At 47.2% G+C, this 20419-nt stretch overlaps 1 protein-coding gene across 4 annotated transcripts in view; it reads right to left on the reverse strand.

The window, feature by feature from the left end:
* Positions 1–20419, reverse strand: part of LOC138964883 (muscle calcium channel subunit alpha-1-like) — a 123759-nt gene that overhangs the window by 69146 nt on the left and 34194 nt on the right. For all 4 annotated transcript variants that reach the window (XM_070336949.1, XM_070336948.1, XM_070336950.1 and 1 more), the window contains exons 18-23: positions 19228–19335; positions 18879–18931; positions 17743–17889; positions 16779–16980; positions 16073–16231; positions 15652–15762 (exon numbers count right to left, since the gene is read on the reverse strand). In XM_070336949.1, coding sequence (XP_070193050.1) covers positions 15652–15762; positions 16073–16231; positions 16779–16980; positions 17743–17889; positions 18879–18931; positions 19228–19335 — 780 coding nt within the window. The remainder of the gene's footprint in view (positions 1–15651; positions 15763–16072; positions 16232–16778; positions 16981–17742; positions 17890–18878; positions 18932–19227; positions 19336–20419) is intronic.

Genomic DNA, 20419 nt, shown 5'->3' on the forward strand with positions numbered 1-20419 from the left:
ATGAAAACAATACATTTTAAAGCATAACATTGGTTGATAAAAACATCAAATCACATAAATCATCCCCCGATAATGTAAAGTGTAAGTTACGAGAAGACAACAAATTCCCAATTTTTTAAAACAGTTTAATAAAACATGACAGACGCTAATCACACCTAATTTTAACTGTTAAATGCTGAGCCCATCCATGTGAACTGTCAAAGACATATGCCCGTCTTTATAACAAAACATAACAAACAAATAATACCCCTTTGTTGGCGCATGTGGGGTATGAAAACTCTGCCTGAAATTTGTTCATTCACAAACATCATGGGATGCTGTGAACTGTGACTTGGAGGACTATGGGTGATGTGTGGTAGGTGTGAGCGATAGTAGAGTAGAGGACGTGTGATTGGCGGGGGGGGGGGGGGGGGGGGGGTAAGAGTGAAATGTTGACGTCTGTTTACTTTGTATGATGGGGGGGGGGGGGGGGGGGGTTATGATGTAATGTAATGTATGATGATGTACTATGTGTTGATTGCGTATGTATGGGGGTTATGATGTAATGTATATGTATGATGATGTATTCTGTGTCGATTGTGAATGTATGGTGGGGTATGATGTAATTTAATGTACGATGATATATTTGGTGTTTGATAGTGTATGATTGTTTGTTAGTTGTAGATTATAGTACGATGTTTGATGTTGTAATGTTTGTGCGTGTGTTATAATGCAATATGTTATGATGTAATGTGTGATGATGTATTCGGTGTTTGATAGTGGATGTATGCTTGTTAGTTGTAGATCTAGTACGATGTTTGAGGCTGTAATGTTTGTGCGGGTGTCATATGTAGCCGTACGAGGGTTCCAGTGTGTGAGTTGTGCATGGCCGGGCGCTAGAGTGCTGCATGAATGAGTAAGTGCATGTGGAGTTGTATGGCTGGGTGAATTGTGGGTTGCGTACGTCCGAGGGGCACATGTAGCCTGTGTGTCTGAAGTAGTGGGTATGTGTGCGTAAGGGTGTGTTGATATTGAACTTCAGTTGTTGCTTTGTAAATGTCTATGTTTCAGTGTATTATGTCTTGCCACACACATGCCAAATTTCCTTGTATTGATGAGGACAATAAAATCGAAAATTTTTAATTAAATTTTGATTTAATATAATATACTTACCCAATTCTTATGAATGCATTGACTTTAGTCCCACATGCTAGATGTCGAAAAACCTCTCAAATTACCTGCCCTTAGTAGGGTGGTAACCAAGCTAAAAGCGACGCCATAGCCGTTGCTATGGCCTGACCTTGCTCGGTTACCCATAACACCCTGCGCACCATGTGAGCGCCAGCATCCGTAATGTTCATTCGAGACTATTAGTCAAACAAACCCCCAAGGACATAATCCAGCGGGGACGGATGGGAGGGTATTAACTATAAGAATTGGGTAAGTATATTATATTAAATCAAAATTTAATTAAAAATTTTCGATTTAATCACATATTCTTACTCCAATTCTTATGAATGCAGATTCCTCCTAAAGGCGGAGGGAACTTACTTATGTCCTTGCAAGCACCTGCCCTGCAGCCACCAAAGCCGGCAAAGCACTGGAGCCATCCAGTCGCGTGCAAGAGATGTCACGAAGGTAGAAGCTGATGAAGACATCGTCTGACTTCCAGTAAGCTGTCTGCAAGACATCGCTTAATCGCCCTGAACGTAAGACGGCCACAGAGGACGCCCAGGCTCTGGCCTCATGTACTCGAGCTGATGTCAGAGGAAGGACTGAACGCCCCCCCCTCTCCTGAGAGAGCCACCACTCATATGCTCGTCTAATGAGGGTTGCCACCCATCTTGTAAGGGTCAATTTCGATATGTCCCTGTCATATTTCGTGTTCAATGAAATGAACAAAAGTTTTTGGCTTTTGGCCCTAACCAACTGAGTGCGAGCCAAGTAAGACTTCAAGGCCCTAACTGGACAGTTAGCTAAGTCCGGATCGTGCGAAGCTAGAATAGTCCCAAGCGGGGGGACTCGGACCACGGGCGGGGATTGGCCTGGCTTTTGATTTTTCGCGAGAAACCCAGGCCGGAAATGAAGCGACATTGAACCATCGCGCTCTTCCGACAAACCCGACAAGGCATGTATCTCACTGCCTCGCCGAGCAGTAGCCAGAAGAAGCAGAAAAACCGTCTTGCGTGTTAAATCAGTCAGGCTAGCAGCCTGCAAAGGCTCAAACGCCGCAGAACGCAAATATTCTAAAACCAAAAATAAGTCCCATGCCGGGACAGAGGTCCGTCTCTGCGCTTCCTGGAGAGCGGCCCCTTTGATCACACTAGCAATCACTCCGTTAACGTTAATCAATCTGCCTATCTGTCTCAGAGTAGCCGATATAGCAGAACGTCGGACTCTCAGAGCAGAGGCCGAACTGCCCTGAGCCGACAAAAAAGAAAGATGATTTGCCACCTGTAACGAGCGCGGGGCCACAGCATTGACCCCCGCCTCCCTACACCACTTGGCCCAGGCAGCCCAATGGCAAGCATACACAGACGCAGTCGAGGACCTATGCGCCTTAAAAACCAAATCCAGCGTAGAGTCTGAAGCGCCAGATTTCCGCAGTTCCGACCTCACAGTCTCCAAACGTGTAGGCGCAGGGCCTGCGGGTCTCTGTGCGGGATGCCTGTTCTTGGCTGAACGAGCTCTCCCCGCACTAGATTTAGAGGGATCGGAACTCCTTTTGCCAACAACAGCAGATCTGGAAACCACTGCTGGGAAGGCCACCAGGGGGCTACCAGCAGCAGGAGCTCCGGACGATCCAGCTCGGCTTTCCTCACCACTCTGCTGAGCAGAGGAAAGGGAGGATAAGCGTAGGCCTGAAGGCCGCTCCACGAGATCTCCAACGCATTGCTCGCCCAAGCTTCCGTGTCCGGAAAGGGAGACACGAAAATGGGAAGTCTCTTTGAAAACCTCGTTGCGAATAGATCGATCATGGGCTTCTCCACCTGTGCCCACAGGCGTTGGAGCGCCCCATGAGTGATCGTCCATTCGGTGTGCAACACCTGAGAGGACCTGCTGAGCGCATCCGCCAGAGCGTTGAGCTTGCCCGGCAGAAACTCTGCTGAGATCATGATCCGATGCGAGTGGCACCACACCAGAACCTCGCACGCCCTGTCTGACAGGGAAAACGACCGAGCTCCTCCCTGCTTGTTGATGTAGGCAGCGACAGTGGTATTGTCCGTGTGCAACCGGACATGTCTGCCGCCCACCAGAGGGAGAAACGCAAGCAAACCGAGGGAAACCGCCTCCAACTCCAGGCGATTGATATGCCAAAGACGCTGGGCCTGAGTCCAAAGGCCGGAGGCCGCCTGGCCCCCGATGTGAGCCCCCCACCCGGCCATAGACGCATCTGTAAACAGGTCTATGTCCGGAGGGGGCAGAGAGATGGGGACCCCCTGAGAGATCCAGTCTAGATCCAACCACCGAGCAGTCGCGTGACTGAACCATCCCTGCGTGGGGACGATTTTGTCCCAATCCTGCGAAGCCGGCTCCCAGAGAGAGCTGAGCGCAGCCTGGAAAGGCCTCTTGTACACCCTTCCTAAGGGAACCAGAGTCGCCATAGATTCCATTTGGCCCAGAATCGAGGTAAGGACCCTCACCGAAGCTTGCTGGCTGCCAGCCACGGCCAAAATGAGAGCATGAAGCTTCTGAATCCTCTCCTGCGTAGGCCGGACCGTCCAAGCGACAGTGTCGAACGCCATACCGAGGTAAACAAACCTCTGCGAGGGAGTCAATTCCGACTTCGCTTGGTTCACAGAGAACCCCAGGCTCAGAGCCCGGTTCAACACCACCTGAGTGTTCAAGTGGCACACTGATTGACTCTGACTCTGAATCAACCAGTCGTCGAGGTACGTCCGTAGACGAATACCTCTTTGCCTGATCAGCGCGGCCAACTGCCTGATCACCAAAGTGAAAACCCACGGGGCCAGGGACAGCCCGAAGGGCAGAGCCCTGAATTGAAAGATCCGATGACCCCAGCGGAACCGGAGCCACTTTCTGTCCACTTGATACATAAGGATATGAAAGTAGGCGTCCGTCAAATCCACCGAAGTCACCCAATCTCCCCGGCGTAGGGCCTCCCTGACCGAAGCTGGTGTTTCCATACGAAACTTGATCTTCCGAAGAAACTTGTTCAAGACCGAAAGATCGAGAACAGGCCTCCAGCGGCCCGACGCCTTGGGCACAACAAACAGGCGTCCGTAAAACCCCGGCGAGGAGTGATCCACAATCTCTTCTATAGCCTCTTTGGCCAAAAGAGACCTGATCTCCGTCTCTATGGCCACTCTGGCCTCTTGGCTGGCCGGAAAACGAAAGGGAGGAGGAACCCTGGTCAAGGGAGCCTTTTCCCCCTCCCACAACAGCCGGAATCCCGATCGCACCACCCGCAAAATCCATTGGCTGTGCACTAACGCCTGCCACATGGAAATGACCCTGGTGGGGCCCCCCGCCACCACCAAAGTGGGGGGAACAGGGGTGATGTGATCGGGAGAGCCTCATTGGGGGGAGGGCTTTCGAGCCCCACCCCTCCCCTTCCCGAACGAGGGTTTCTTAGGATAAGGAGCACCCTTAGCTGGTGCGCCCTTATCTCCCTGTTCCTTAGGACGAGAGGCGTTGGGCGGCTTCTTGCTCCAGAAAGGCCTAGAAGAAGACTGAGATTTCTTTGGGGTTTTAAACGAAATCCCAACGAGATGTCTGTCTTTAGCCTCCTGAACTTCCCGCTGCCTTGCATCCAGGGCTACTCTACCCAGGAGAGAGCCCTCAACAAAAGGCGAGGAACGAAGCGAGTCCACAGTGGACTGCTGGGAAAAACCTGCTTGAGAAAGCAGCAAATCACGCCGTGAAAAGACAGCATGAGCATACAGCCTCGCTGAAATGCTCATCCCAGGTACACCAAAGTGATTTTTGAAGTTAGGATATTATTTTCAAAGTTAGTATTTTCTGATAGATCTTTTTATTCTGATTCCAATGGTACCAAAATCATTTGTGTATGTCAATTAGAACCAAAGTTATGATTTTTTAATCATTTAATTTTAGCGCGCGCTTTTAGGACACTTTACAAATTAGCAAATTAGGCAACTTTGAAGGACAACACTAAAGCAACCAAATGCATGATTTGTGTCAATTTCACTTTTATTACTTCTACTGAAAACATACAACAAGCCTAATTTTTTTGCAAGGGACCTGATGTCAGGAAATGTATGAAATCATCTCTCAAAAACTGCAAAACATGCGATTTTACTAGGGATTTAACAGATACACAGCATAACGCACAATATGCTACTTTGGCATTTTTCATAACTTCTGTTCTAATTCACCTACAAAAACGGTTTTGGTATCATTGGAATCAGCATTAAACACTGAACTCAACAAAAGTACTTAAAAGACTTGAAAACATGAAATATGTTTTTGTATTTATTACATAATACATTTTGTAATAGCGACATAACGTTAGATCATTCCTCACCACAGTAGTTGTTGCCATTCATGTTGGATTGTTACACAAGATAATGTGACAGGCTAACAGTTTATTTAATGAACATTTTCTTGCTCAAAAGTTCTGCTTTCTTCATGTTTTGATCAACAACAACAAACAAAACAAAAAAATTGGAGTCTCCCCCCCCCCCCCCCCCCCCCCCTTCCTGAGAAAAAAATCAAATCCCTTAGGCTGTATAGTGTATCTAATCTCCTACAACGTCAAAGGTTGGTCATTCTGTCTCCATCCTAGGCCTACATCTCAGGGATGGTCTCAGCAACAGCAGTAGGCCTACTCTGCTGTCCGCTTGCCGGCAGACGGAAAATTTGCGAAGGTCACGTGACCATTAAAAAATGACATTTTTGGCAACATATAGATGCAATACTCAAGTAAAAAGTTGCGTAAACAATAATACAACATATTCCCTACAAAAGCAATGTAAAGTTACGCTGCATAGTGTAAAGGAAGTTAATTCACAAGTGAACTTTACCACCCTACCCCAGCTCGCTTTTCATCGATCTCTTCAGGCAGACAACCACCATTTTCAAAGACAAAATATACGAACAAAGTGTTTGTTTTGGGGCAAAATAACAACGCAAACAAACAAAATATAAGTTCAATCTAACCAACAAGCATCTCCCATGTGAATGGGGATGAACAACTGGACGGACCGCTGCATTGTTGTGGTGACGGGTCACGCTCGGTCACTTCGCCGCAGGCAGCCATTGTGGTCATTGACCCGACGTGAAAACTTTCACACTTCACATCTTTGATCGGGCTACACGTCGCGTGAGTGTCGAAACAAGTTAAACAAACTTGACAGTTTTGAAGAAAAAGGTGCGTTCTTTCACATGGTGGGCTCCTTTCGATGGTATTTTCAACAAATCAAGTAGAAAAAACGCGTAGTAGTTTTCATTCACAGATTTTACTTGTAAAGCGCGCGAGTATGGATCAATGAATTATGCGAAAATGAGGCTCACAACCTCCTCTTTCATTCATTGGTGGTTATTTTTAGATTTGATGATCTCACCCGATGCACTTTGGAGAGAAGCGAACCTACCCATCGTAAAATTGACCGGCCCAACCGCGGGAGCCATCTTCGCTGCGGCACACACATCACTTTTTCAAACTACGATTTCCCCAATTTCTAAGCTATCAAACTAATAAAGAATAGAACAGAATAAAAGACAAAAGAATAAACTTTCACCCAGTATAAATTTTATTTCATCCATCGCCATACACACAGAGAAAATAGAGGAGAAAGATAGGGTAAAATTGGGGAAATTCCACTCAGCGGACAGCTGATTGACTGACTTTAGTGTACCTGCTCATCCTCTCAGAATTCACCATCCCCAAAGCAGCAAGAAGTATGGAGATGTCACTGAGGCGTCTTCCCTGAGTCTAAATGGCTCCAAAGAGCCAGCAACAGCTCGAGTAAGAGCTCGGAGCAAAGACTCTGCCATAGAAGCCAATTTAAGATCAAGACGCCCAATCTCCTCCAGAGAGGAGAGAGAAGCGTCCGAGAACGAGACCCCTTCCTTAGCAGAAGGTTGCTTTGGCAACAAGGCAAGCAACTCCGGCGGAATTGGCAAAGTTGCCCTCGGCAAAGCGAAAGTCTGAACAAAATTCCTTGACTTCACGTTCCAGTCCAGCTTTTTCTGCACTAACGGCGAAAAAGCAGTGGCCTGAGCGTTAGACGCTAGCCATGGATCGGCTGAAGCAGGCGCTGTATCATGAGCATGCAACAAAGGGAAAGGAGTTGGCGACAGACCGCTGCCCTGAGGGGCCGGTCGAGCCAAAAGTTGCGACATGTGATAAGCCACGGCAGGCGATTCCACAAAACGAAACGATTGTGAACTCTCCTGCGAAGGCCGAAAATCATTCGCCGCGGATGGTGGAAAAGAGACATCCTGTCCTGAGTCCACCACCCCCTCCGGAAAGTAACGAGCTGCCACACAAGCCGCTCTTCTCATGGCTTGCCTAAAGCCAAAAGGCAAGGCTACAAACTCCTCATCTTCCACAGAAGAATCCGAATCCCCAGCCTCTACAGTATCACTGTACACAGGAGGGGAGACAGGAGCAACAAAAGCGTGACCCGATCCCGCTTGCCACCCACCATCCCCCCCCCTGCCCCACTGGGGTAGAAGGGTAGACAGTAGGCACAGAGGCCCGCCAAGAAGGCGGGGGGAGGGGGCCACCCGACAAAGCCGCGCCAGGCCCATTGTCGGTAGACCGATGACCGGGCGCTTGGCCCCAACAGTCAAAACCGGTCTGGCCAGTCTGAGCTACCCCGCCCGCTGCATGCGGTGGGAGTTGGCTCGTAGCTGCAGCAAGCGAACCCTGCGAGGGGTAAGACTGAGTGAGAGGCGAGACCGTGAAAGGCCGCCCCCACCCGTCAACCTGCTGTAGTCCCGTTGCCCCACCACCCCACCACCCCTGCTGGGGAGAGGGGCGGCTGCTAGCAGTGGACAATAGCGGCACTGACTGAGACGCCAGTCCAACAGCGGACACCCGATCATGCCCGGCGGGCGAGAAAGGGTGAGCCGCTACACCAGCCCCCACCCAGTCCCGCCCAGTGGGTGGGAAAGAGTGAGAAGCTGACACAGCCCCCTGCCCCCAGTGGGACAAGGTGGGACCAAACCCAGGCTGTGACTTACCATGCCCCCTCTCTCCCTCTCCCGCAAGGGGAGAGAGCTGACTTCCCACTGCAGTGTTGCTAAAAGCAAGCTGAGCGGGAAGAGAAAGAGAGGAAGCAGACCCCCTCTCCTTACGGAGAGAGTGTTCGAGCGCAACCGCAGCACTACCAGAGGCAGAGAGGGAAGGCCCGAACTGGTCAGGTGCACCAAGCAAGTGCGCAGAAGAAATGGCCGCACGGCCACCCCCCCCATCCGCAGGAGTCGCCATAGTCGACGACGACGACGAACCCAGCCGAGCCAGGGAGGAAGGATCCCCTACCGCCGGAGGCAGAGGAGGGACCCCAGAGCGAGACGCAAACTGTTGAGAAATAAAATCAAACAATTCGGACTTCAACGAGCCCAGGGCTGAAGGCCCCGGCTCCTCACCCCCATCAGGGGACGCGAGCTGTGAGCGAACGGAACCCGTCCTCGGAGGGATAGGAACATCAAACGAAGTGCTATTTGCCGGATCTTCTACCCGCATAATAGGCAAATCAACGCTCTTGGCTTTACCCTTAGCTTTAGCTTTCTTAACTGGGCTAAGAGCCTTGTCGCCTTCCAGTCTCGCACTCAGTTTAGCTTTGTTGTCGGCCATTTTAAGACCGGCGAAAACAGTCACCCAGAACAAAAATTATCTGCGTGCGTGTTCAGAACAAAGCTATCAACATTTACATTCCAAACGTAAAAAGGAAAGATCTCACCCAAAAGGTAGACGGACAGGTAGACCCCCAAGAACCGGCTAGTCTCACGGACGAGCAGGCATGTGAAGGCCAAAAGTGAGAGCGAAATTCGGACACGTCCACCGTGTGTTGTCGAAAGTCGAGAATGAACATTACGGATGCTGGCGCTCACGTGGTGCGCAGGGTGTTATGGGTAACCGAGCAAGGTCAGGCCATAGCAACGGCTATGGCGTCGCTTTTAGCTTGGTTACCACCCTACTAAGGGCAGGTAATTTGAGAGGTTTTTCGACATCTAGCATGTGGGACTAAAGTCAATGCATTCATAAGAATTGGAGTAAGAATATGTGATTAAATTTCTTGTATCTTGTATCTTGTATCTTGTATCAAATCTTTCTAAAGACATTTTTAAACGACATTTCTATTCTGGCAAGTGACTGCAAATCCCTGATTGAAGGAAATCGAAAATTTTAAAAGTAAATTTTGATTTGATTAATATACTTACCCGACTCACATCTAGCATTAACCTCTGGTTTAAGTGCCGGGACGCTGAACTACGCTTCACCCCTTAAGGGGAAGTAACCCTAAAAAAGAACAGCCTAGACCCCGTAAACTGGGTCACAGGTCAAGGCATACCGTCACGTGACTGAGCACGCGAGACCGCTGCCGCCATATTGGAATACTTCACTCGAAACGAAGCGAAACATTCATTTTTAGGGTAAATTAGAGCGGGGTAGGCGGGAGGGTATTAACGATGTGAGTCGGGTAAGTATATTAATCAAATCAAAATTTACTTTTAAAATTTTCGATTAAATTACATATCTTATCCCGACTCACATCTAGCAGATTGCTAATGTAGGTGGTGGGAAAGAAACTCACTCTACAAGTTGGAGAGAACCTGCCCTGCGGCTACCAAAGCCGGAAAGGTGTTGGTCCCATCCTGACGAGTAAACAGATTCTCAGTGAAACTCACTTATTTCTGGTAAGAAACCGGCCTGCTTCAACCATGACTGGTAAGCAACCACTACCATCCCAGCGGGTATTAGAAAACCCCCCAAAAGTAATAAAGAAAGACGTCCTAAAAAACGTCCAAAACACCTATGTGAGGCCGATCGAGATTTGCCTGATCGCAGAACCGCTGAATAAAAGAGCCCAAGCTCAGGCCCCATGAGTTCTAGGCGAACTCAGAGGAAGGACAGAACGCTCCCCCCCCATTGACTGCCACACTCATAAGCTTGTTTAATGAGTGTGAAAGCCCATCTAGCCAGTGCTTCCTTGCACAAATTTGACTCTATCCGTCCAAAACGAAAGAACCAAAGAACTGGTCTGGCACTCCAAAATGAGCCATGCAAGAATGAGTATGTCCAAAATACCCAATATCTTGCGTGAGACCCAAAAAGTACGTAAACAAAAGACAAAAGGCTTGAAGACAGGGCCCTTTTCACGCTGGGCGTAAAAAGAGAAATGACTTGTCTAGTTCTGAACGATGTTTCTCCAGACTAATGAAACATCGTCTTCCGCCAACAACAAAAGTTCGTGGAACATCTTAGCATCCTCATGAACTTTTTTTTTTTTTTTTTGTTTTTGTTTTGTTTGGTCGCAACCACCCATAGATTGCTAATGATAGTAAAAAAACCACCAGATAAGGTCAAATTAGATAAATAACCCTTTCACATAAAGTCTGTTGAGACCTGAGTGAAACAGCCGAGTGAAAAACCTTAAGATTCGCTGCAACAATGCCAGACATCTGGATGACTTGTTTTACAAGTACAGCGTAACAGACAGAAACAGAGATTCGTGAGTTACGTCTTCCAGAAGCCGAAAAGAGCGCCAAACTCACTGACCTGTCTTGATCGTAGCTGACGAAAAGAGTGAACAATCTCTTGCAAACAGCAAGACCAGGAAGACAGTCCTAACTCAAAAGAGAGCTGTGAAAGTTCGGAAGACAACAAGACATGTCTTCCGATGCGAGCGAGTAAAACAAAACGAACCTGTGCGGCGTCTCCCGCCTGAATAGAACAAAGAGTTCCAAATGACCACAAGTGAAACACCCTCCGAGGAGTGAAGCACTAAAGGATTATGGCTTGAGTAAACCACAGCACCATAGTCCCATGAGGTAGACGCTAATGTTCGTAATGAACCAGAGACAAACACTTGTCCCTTGTTCAATGAAAAGATGCAAGGCAAAAAACCATCTGACAAACTAGACTCTTTACAAAGAAGAGTCGAAAGAACGTCTTAAAACCGAAAACAAAGGAAATAATTTGTAGACCGGCGAGACTGCAACCTCTCATCAAAAAATGAACCGAGATTGCTCCTCAACAAACCAATGCGGCTTAAGCAAAAGCGGCAAAAGTCTTAACTTAATTCTCACTAGCAAGTAGCTATGAAAATTAAATCGACAAGGAAGGGAGCAAGCGTCAAAGTGGGCGCTTGCTGTTGTGCCGAACACAGAACGATCAGTACGTAAGGCTGTCCGCTCAAAACTGAATAGGACGAACCCTGTAGGCTACCGTCAAAACATAATGTGAAAGTATGTGAGACCTCGGGAAGGCGTGAAGCCCCCCAGGCCTAGGAGATAGACGTCAGCTCAAGAAAGACGTGACCAATCTCCTCCCGATAAACGGGTGATACCTGAGTACAGGATATCAAGCCCTCATTAGCGAGGAAAAAACCCTCAAGATAGAGCATAAGTGTCCCTGAAGTTCCTAAACTATAAGGGACAAACACCTCCAAAGAACCAAGCTGTGAATCCAGCTTGATCCAAACGATTAGCCAAAAGTAGGCCACTACTGGTGCATGACCTGCTTTGAGTGTCTACCCAAGCAAGACCGAGTGTATGACGCAGTCCTGCTTCCTGCGTTAAGAGTCCAAGTCTAAGAAAGACAAGGACTCATAACCCTCATGGGTTGTGACAGAAAAAGCCAAAGAAAGACCATGGCTATGAACTGGACTGTCAATACCCGTCGAGTAAGTTAAACAAGAGTGCCAAAACCGGCAGTCCTGTTGCCCACAAACTGAATTTAAATCTTCTTGCCAAAACAGAAGAAGTTAAAAGAAAGTCCGAACGACCTCCTAAAGAGGCCAAAAAAAGTGCATTCAAAGGCCGACAGCTGTCGTGAATGACCGCCTATCTACTCAAACAAAGTCTGTCATCCGCTTTCTACCTAAGTAGAATGCTGATCAGACTCGTAGTAATCCGAAAAAGTTTCGTGATAAAAAGAGGTCTGTGTGCTCAGCGAAACAGAAAACGATAAGTCCAACTGATCACAAGTTATCCTCTCCAGTCCATGCATGAGCAGATGGAGATAGTACGAGGAAGCCGCGATTCTGGTTGAACGACAGCAACCGAACGTGCGGGAAACACTAAGGCCGAAGCCTGGAGTGGCATGAACGAAATAGCTGAAAGCCGCAGTGCCCGTAGATCAGTCTGCTTGTAGGCAAATGACTACGTAACAAAGCCAAAAACAGAAATCAAAGCAACTACTGGTCGGCATACCGAAAACCAGGAAGCCAACCTGTCAAAAGATTCAAAAGACGAAGTGTCTTCAAGAAAAAAACCTGGAATTAATTTTGCTGCCAAATCGAGAGTAACCCTGAGTTTGGCCGAAAAACCAGAACTAGTCTGTTCATCGATGAAAGACCAAAGGTCAGACGCGGGGACCGACGCAAGCTGTATAAAAGATGCCATCACGTACAAAACCTTATCATCCGAGACAGGCGAAGCTGAACAGGAAGTAAGATACAAGGCATCACTGCCCCCAACGACCCAGAACCCCAAAGGGTTGACGTCGTAAGTTGCGAACAGGAAAGAACAAAGTGCTACGATTACCCGGAACGCCGGAAGACGAACCAGAAGTAGCCGAAAAACTCCAGTGCAGAAGTACCCGCAACACCGTGGTGGTGCGAACTGATGCTAATGCGTACGATCCTTCACTCGCCCAAACAGCCGAAGCGAAATCGGAAGTGAGAGACCTCGTGTAAACACGGCGTGGGAGAAACGGCGTGCCGGGACAGACATCTGCTCAGTGTTGACCTTAGCTAAGGTCGAAACGTCTTTAACACTTGCGTCATTCCGGAACTCAAACGGATCCAGGGAAGACCTAATAGAACGAGAGAGTGTCCAAAGGAGTGTCTCAGAGAGAGAGGCAAGATCAAGAGGGTACCTGCCTGTCTCTTCCAAACCAATACGAGAACCTTCTGTGTAGACAAGGTCTGTCTTGACGGTAACCGTCCTCCCTAAGAGTGGACAGCTACGGCGTGACCGGAAGGGCTGCACTCAGTAGGGCAAAAGTGTCAATAAGGTTCTGAGGCCGACGGCCGAGTGAAAACCTGCGCGCAAGGGCAGATACACTAGCCTGTGGAAGTCGGACAGTGGTAAGCCAAGGCTTAGCAGCGACTGGAGCCTGACCATGAGCAGAGAGGAGAGGCACCGTGCCGACAGTCAGGGAGCTCGCCGTGCCTGGAAAGCTTGCTAAAATATTAGAGAGCTCATAAGCAACTAAAGAAGGCTCAGAGAACTGAAAACCTTCAGCTGCTGTTGGTGCTGGGCGGAAGTCACCCACCGCTGATGGTGGGGGTAAGACAAGTCCAGCCTATGAAACAACGCCGTCAGAAACATATTGTAAGCGACCTGTGCTGCAATAGCTAAGGTTGGCTTCAGCTTTGACGGTAATTGGAACTCAACGTCGTCATCATAGAATGAGAGATGATCGTCGAGCTCCGACTCCACTTCCGTATGAGTCGAAAAGTCCGCGTGACTCGCCGAGTCTTGGACATGATCAACCGGAAGCGAGGCTGACTGCAAACCGGAAGTAGAACTTCGGTGCAGAGCCTGCATGGAGCCAAACTTCCTGCCCAGGCGGAAGTGGTGACGCAAGTACACCGACGGGGGAAGTCATAGACAGCCCGCGTGCACCTTGGTCTCCAGATCAATGTAACATTGATTGCATTCCCGCGTCAACATCCCGTGAGCTCCGCTTCATATGAGTCGTATGCCCCGGGTATGTCGAACTTTCACTCCCTGACCTATGAGGCGGGGGAGCTACTAGTTGCGGTCTATGCGGAACGCTTTCGCCAAAGAGCCTGGCTACCGGCGAACCCATGTAACATCGATTGCATTCCCGCGTCAACACCCCATGAGCTCCGCTTCGTGTGAGTCGTTTGCCCCAGGTATGTCGAACTTTCACTCCCTGACCTATGAGGCGGGGGAGCTACTAGTTGCGGTCTATGCGGAACGCTTTCGCCAAAGAGCCTGGCTACCGGCGAACCCAACGTACCTGAGGAGAGTGCCTGCTGTGCAGAAGCAACAGTGTCCCGAGGGACCATCTCTCCGAAGCTGGCGTGCGCCAGTTATCCCGCCCGCAAGTCCGCTGACGTGACTGTGGCCAAAGGAGGCAACCGGATGCGGGAAAGTGAAGAAACATCGCCAACACCCTTGGGCGGCGAACGCAACTCATCTCGCGTAGCCTGTAGATCGGCGGCAAGTTGCTGCTGTTAAGAAAACATGGTATACATATGCGAGGAGAAAGAAGAGAAAAGGGAAGAGAAATCTTGCTTATCACTCTTCTTAGGCTTAGCCGAACGAGCCCTACTCCTGTTATAGATTCTTTTAGAACAGGCATGGTAGGGCTTGCTGGTACAACAATATCAACCGAAAGCGAAAAATTAGACACCGGTTTTACAAGAGTAACCGTTGTCCCTTTGGGTTTATCTTTATCTGACTACTAGCAGGGGAAGAATCAGCAACTAACTGTCGAGTATTAGGCTTTTTCTTCTCTTTGTCCGCCATGTTGAAAACAACTCACAGAGAGTAGAACAACAACAACAAAGTTGACGGACACAAGGCAAAAATTCAAGTAAAACAAACAAAGAACGATCTCACCAATACAGCCGTAGAAGCAGAGACCGTGAAGAATAACCGGGGTGAAGATAAACTGCCAACCAGGCAGCTGGCTGAAAGCCAAAATGCGTAGCTCGAGAGAACAACGTCCTAGCGCTAGGACCGCTGAGGAAAGAGTGAAGTATTCCAATATGGCGGCAGCGGTCTCGCGTGCTCAGTCACGTGACGGTATGCCTTGACCTGTGACCCAGTTTACGGGGTCTAGGCTGTTCTTTTTTAGGGTTACTTCCCCTTAAGGGGTGAAGCGTAGTTCAGCGTCCCGGCACTTAAACCAGAGGTTAATGCTAGATGTGAGTCGGGATAAGATATGTAATTTAATTTAGGCTTTAGGCATGCAGACCTGGGAACCCCTGTTTTGCACTTGGAGTGTTCTCAAAGAAACTTCGCGTATTTTCAGAAACTTCTTCTTCTTGTCGTTCGCTGTCAGTCCGGACTGCAGGGCGAAATGTGCTGTCCTCTCATTTTCAGAAACAATTAGTGTACTCCACACAGCATTCGAACATCCAAAATACTGGGTCGACTTTGGGATGCGGTTGTGAAGAAAAGCAGTCCACGAACATTTTTTATCGTATTTTTTTTCAACGACCGTACTAATCGTATTTGAGACAAAGCGTACAAAATACGGCAAAATCGTAATGGTTCCCAGGTCCGGGCATGGCTACAGGTCACTTTCTAAAAGCAGATACACTGGGGATATACATCATGTCCAAAACTGAAACTCTTTGGAGCCCTAAAACTAAACATTCATTGTTGAAAGTTTCCAATCATAAATCTATGCCTGACAGTCAAACCAAAGATCCATTTTTGAATTTGTTTCCAAACTGGAAATATGGAATTAACCAGAAAATGATCACTCCTGTCAAAACCATGGAACAGCTGGGCGTGATGTGAAAAGTTCACCTTGAATCTGAAGGCTGCCAGCTTGAGCAGGAACTCGACGGTGAAGACACCGGTGAATATCATGTTGAGGTAATCCAAGGCGTCAGAATATGCATCGCTCTGGCCGTGGTACTGCAACACAATCATCACAATTATGACTATAAGGACTGCAGCTTCTGCACGGCTAAAACTACATGTACCGGCATGCCTATAATTTCACACCTTCTTCCACATTCGGAATCAGAAAAGAAATGAAAACACAAGCTCACATACATAAATCCTGACCAGTTAACCAGTTGTTTTTGTCCAGATAAAACCTAAAAGCCCATTCTTTCATTTGACAAGACAGTCCAGCGACGTCAGGGCTGAAATCCGCTGTCAGTAATTTATGACATAGGGACTTCATGGGTTAATGACTCAAGCAAATATCAAAAAGACTGACCTTCATGGCGAGAGTGACGGTGTTGATCATGATGAGCACGAAGATGCCGTACTCAAAGGCCTGAGAGGTGACGAACCACCAGATCTTGTACTGCCACCGCGCCTTGGGAATGTAGCGCCGGATTGGCTTCACCTTCAGCGCAAACTCTATGCACTTCCTCTGCAACAGGCACAAAACACTCAAACTTCAGTCAGCCACTCATAAATATAATGAAGACGTATTAATCTCCCCTTCTCATATGAACTCGTGACTTTGTACAACACACACACACCACATTTTTGTTAAAACTCTGGCTTTGAAAATACAGTAGAACTCCCCTTTTTAGCCCCCCCCCCCCCCCCCCCCCACAAATGTAAGAGCTTTTCCCCATCTAAGACCTTACTTTTTCACATTTTCTGTTCATATCCTCTGAAATTTTACCTCCATTTTAAGACTCCCTCCATTTTAAAACTTAGCTTTCTTGGATATCTTAAAACGGTGTTTCCATTGTACTTTTTTTTAATCCTGTTAGTTCTGGAACAGCGTTTTCTGCCATTGACACACTTCTGGGACTGCCAAACCCCATAATCAAATCAGTTGAAATCAAATTTTTTTTTATTTTTATTTATTTTATTTTTTTATTCTGAATTTTGGAACGTTTGTTTTCGGATTTATTTTTTCAAATCAGTCGAAGCAATCCAGCCATGCAATTGACAAAGACCCTGACCTGATTCTTGTCCAGCTCGCAATTCTTGTACTCCTGTTCTCCTTCGTTCTGGAACGTGACGATGACGAAACCCACGAAGATGTTGACCATGAAGAAAGCGATGACGATGATGAAGATGAAGTAGAAGATGGCCACGGCGGGACGGTTGTTCTGGACGGGGCCTTTACCTTCCTCGTGCGAGTCAATGGAGCGATACAGCAGGCTGCAGGCATACAAAACGCGAGTCAATGGAGCGATACAGCAGGCTGCAGGCATACAAAACACATTTCATTTTTCACAACTTCACATACACAGGCAATCCATATAAGAAAGAATGAGTCTCAAGCAAATAAATAATGCTGGGGGTCCAGAGGGCCGCATAGATCAGAGCCCCCCCCAGAAGCTGAAGCATTTTGGCCTTGTAAATATGAATGTAACCCCCTCTGGTGAAAGATCAATTGTGCAGGTAAAGAAGAATTCTAATTTTTGGGTTTGTTTTTGCCGGACATTGTAGAGATTTGGATTGCCTGCATACAAGCAGGCCTTGCTTTTACTGTCACAAGCACTATCTCATACATGTACAACTTGTTTTTACCACCAAGACTATATTTTTTGCAAGATCAGCCAAACTGATCTTCAGGTTTTCAGATATACAAAGAGTGATGAGATGAAATCCAAATGAGCAAGAATACTCCTTCTTCAAACAAAAACTTGCACCTACGTAGACTAGAAGCCTATCATAATAGAAGCAGAGCCAATGAACAATGTTATGTACTTGTGGTATTTCATCCACTTGTGCGTGGACGCAATAATCATGCAGGCCTGCAAATGTATAAATATGAAATTTGTCAAGCCTAGCTTTAACTTTAAGCTTTAGCTATCAAAATCACTGTCACTGATAGAGCAGAGGTGCACATGCATTTTGAGCAGCCTGATTCCTACACACAGTTGGTTGTTATCAGGTTTGGCTTGCAAGCAGACTTACCTCGGCCAGCCCTCAAATGTGGCTACAGTGAAAAGTGTGAGCATGGCTTTGCTGACATCGTTGAAGTTGAACTCTGTTTCTTCCCACATCCGCTCATGGACCTCTGGCTTGTTGAAATCACCCTCTAGGTAGTCGATGAAGTTGCCACTGTTGTCACAAAACACGCCACATTCTCACTTTCATGTTTCGTTTGTGTGTGAAGGAATTGTCTTTGTCTGAATGCGCAGACATTCTTTCTTTATTTGGTGTTTAACGTCGTTTTCAACCACGAAGGTTATATCGCGACGAATGCGCAGACATAATAATTGACAACTGAACAGATTGAAAATACAGCAAGAGCTTTGCTTATCCAACAAAACATACCACATTCTCAGTTTCATTTGTGTGTAAAAGAGTTTGACATGCATTTACAGATTACAAGTAAAAACAACAAAATATGGTTTGAATCATCTGTGATCTCGGTGCTATGAACACTGACTCTCACAAAATAGAAACAATCACAGAGAGAGAGAGAGAGAGAGAGAGAGAGAGAGAGAGAGAGAGAGAGAGAGAGAGAGAGAGAGAGAGAGAGAGAGAGAGAGAGAGAGAGAGAGAGAGAGAGAGAGAGAGAGAAAAGAGAGAGACAGAGAGAGAGAGACAGAGAGACAGAGAGAGAGAGAGAGAGAGAGAGAGAGAGAGAGAGAGAGGGGCAGATAATTTAAAGGCTTTATACAAATACAGGGATAAATTTCTGACAACAGTTTCTTGAGGTGATGCTAAAAGCAAGCTGAGTCGGAAAATGCTTGGGTTCTTATAATATTTAAATGGGATAAATTTTTCTCTTCATTTGTTATAGTATGGCCAACACAAAACAAAATGGACTTCATCTTCTTGGTTTTGTTTACAAAGAGGACACATCAAATCATCGGCATTATGTTTTCTATATCGGTAAGCATGCAGGGAGAGAGAGAGACAGAGAGATAGAGAAAGAGAGAGAGAGGGAGAGAGAGAGAGACAGAGAAGAGAGAGAGAGGAGAGAGGAGAGAGAGAGAGGGAGAGAGAGGGAGAGAGAGAGAGAGAGAGAGAGAGAGAGAGAGAGAGAGAGAGAGAGAGAGAGAGAGAGAGAGAGAGAGAGAGAGAGAGAGAGAGCAACTCACTGGCAATCTGCCTCAGTCAACTTGGACCTGTCTGTACACCTGGAGAACTTGCCCTGTAAGAGAAATAAGATATAATTATGAACCTTGCTTACACCAGTATTCACAAAACCCCTTCATCAAACTCAAACCTCATCATCTGTCCACTCACTTGACCGACCAAACAACAATATATGTTGGTTTAGGGTAACTTGACCGACCCTTTTTTTCCCGCTGACCCTGACACTTTTGTTTTCATTTCTCAAATTTAAAAAAACCCAAACCAACCTCTAGCACATTTCGCAAACCATACCGAGACTAAAAAAAAAAATCTAATTAAAAAAAGTGAGCCGCTGTGCTAGCACTGACTGACCTTGAAGAGCTGGACGCCGATGACAGCAAACATGAACTGCAGCAGGAACATGACCAGCATGATGTTGTAGATGGTACGTACCGCTACGATCACACATTGCACCACGTGCTGCACACACACAAAACACTCAACACTTACACACTGGTACTTTTTCGTTCTTATTATCATTATCGCACAGGTAAGAATAGATGAATTCCGAAAATACAGGCAAATCCAGCTAACTCACAAACGGTTAAGTCAAAAATTCGCTTAGCACACAAAGAAATTCTGGTCCGGAATTATCCCTCTTTATCTATGTGTACAAAGTACCCTGAGCTCGAAATGGGATTTCTCTTACGTAAGTCGAAAGACGGATAGCACACAACAGAAAGTCAGTCCCAAAGACAAAGTTTACTCTATATTTACTACAGCAACTCGAAACACGAAACTTGGCGTCTCACACTAAGCTTAGCGCATTGTGTAACCTTATTCCCTTCTTCTCTACACGGACGCCACACCGACTGGTCAGTCGGCACGCAATAAAGTATGAACTGAAGTTAGGAGGGGGCGAGGAGTAAGGAGGGGGCAAGGAGTAAGGAGAATTATCCAACTCCAAGAAAACATTCTGAAAAAGGTGGGGAAGTGGTGACAAGGCAGTGAACGCACTCACCATGCACTGACATCATACGAAAGCAGCCACACAAACAGAGGCAGAGGCAGGTGTGCAGATGCTTTGTGAGAATAAGCGTTGAAAACCAGTTTGAATAAAAAAAAACAGCAGATAGAGCCGCATGTCATAATCATTCTTCTTGTCTGGCTTTATTGACTGCATGCCGATCTTGTGGCAGTGACTTTTCACTCTTCAGTCGGACTGTACACAAACCGCTCTCACTCTCCCTCACTGACTCAGTGTAACCCTAAGCCCTGACAACCGATCCTTGGAAATTGTTTGCAAGAGTACACCTCTCTATTTCTCTCCAATGCTCTTCCTGCTGACTTCAGTGACACCGGACACCCCACTGAGTTTAGCCAGCTACCCCCCCCCCCCCTCTCTCTCTCTCTCTCTCTCCCCCCAGCCATGTACTGTTTGGTGCTGTGGCCAGAGAGGTGTCACCGGCTAATTGAGGCCAGCTGCACTGTTCACTCAGAGCAAAACTAGTTGACTGTGTCTAACTTTTGACAAAGCAACACAACTGAAGGGTTCACAGATTAG

The sequence above is a fragment of the Littorina saxatilis genome, linkage group LG4 (genome assembly GCF_037325665.1).
Source record: "Littorina saxatilis isolate snail1 linkage group LG4, US_GU_Lsax_2.0, whole genome shotgun sequence".
Taxonomy (NCBI): Eukaryota; Metazoa; Mollusca; class Gastropoda; order Littorinimorpha; family Littorinidae; genus Littorina; species Littorina saxatilis.